We start from the raw sequence: 959 nt of genomic DNA on the forward strand, positions 1-959 counted from the left end.
TCCCCAGGAGGAAAGAACAGGGTCCCAGGGGGGCTGCTGCTGGAGTCTGGGGCTTTAGGAGGACGTGGGCAGGGTCCCTGGGGGGCTGGGGAGAGGGTTTTTTTGATAGGGAGGGGTCTGGCTGGCAGGACCCCCATGCACTGACCAGGACTCTGGGAGACCAGCCAGGGCCCCAGGGAGGTGTGGTGGGCCCCCAGGACACTGCCCACAGCCTCACAGTGCTGCAGCTGAGCTGCACCCGGGTTTTTAGGTGGCTGGGTGTAGGCTGGAGCTGAGGTGGGGACTTCCCAGAGAGCAGCGACCAGAAACTGCAGCTGCTGGTGAATGTTGGGGTGCATTAGCCTGGGCTTGGTGGGCTGCTGGGCCCAGCTGTGATCCCTGCCAGCTGCCTGGCCATGCCCTTCAATGCTGATATTTGGAGAGGGAGGAAATAATTATTCACTCCAGTATCCAGGTGTTCAAATACAACCTGGAGCTTTTCAGGGTAACTCAGTAAATGCAGGAGTGGTTCAGGAAGCTTAATGTGTGTACTGTGCAGAAAGACTGAGTTTCTAACACCTGAGGGAAGCTCTTGGTCTTTGCTGTTCCAGTCTTTCACCAGTGCAGCTCTCGATTCTCCAAGAGCCCCAGTATATTTTACAGCTTTGCTTTTGTTTTCTTTCAGAGATTGAATTCACTTCAGGAACTTCAGCTCCTCGAGATTATGTGCAATTATTTCCAAGAGCAAACCAAGGACTCAGTCCGGCAGATCATTTTCTCATCTCTCTTCAGCCCTCAAGGAAACAAAGCAGATGACAGCAGGATGGCTTTACTGGGAAAGCTGGTTTCCATGGCAGTGGCTGTGTGCAGAACTCCTGTTCTGGAGTGTGCTGCCTTCTGGCTGCAGGTACAACTTCTGTGCAGGCAGGACAGCCTCAGGGCAGGAGCTTCTGTGGGGGCAGGGCAGGCTGAGGGGCGGG

The 959-nt window shown here is 55.2% G+C and overlaps 1 protein-coding gene across 1 annotated transcript in view; it reads left to right on the forward strand.

Annotated features, from left to right (window-relative positions):
• The first annotated feature begins 670 nt into the window (after positions 1-670).
• The window catches only part of INTS15 (integrator complex subunit 15), a 7,557-nt gene continuing 7,268 nt past the window's right edge, over positions 671-959 (forward strand). The window contains exon 1 of the mRNA XM_010176987.2: positions 671-886. Within this exon, the coding sequence (XP_010175289.2) occupies positions 704-886 (183 nt within the window). The 5' untranslated portion in view covers positions 671-703. The remainder of the gene's footprint in view (positions 887-959) is intronic.

Source organism: Antrostomus carolinensis, unplaced genomic scaffold, assembly GCF_000700745.2.
Source record: "Antrostomus carolinensis isolate BGI_N321 unplaced genomic scaffold, ASM70074v2 scaffold25721, whole genome shotgun sequence".
NCBI lineage: Eukaryota > Metazoa > Chordata > Aves > Caprimulgiformes > Caprimulgidae > Antrostomus > Antrostomus carolinensis.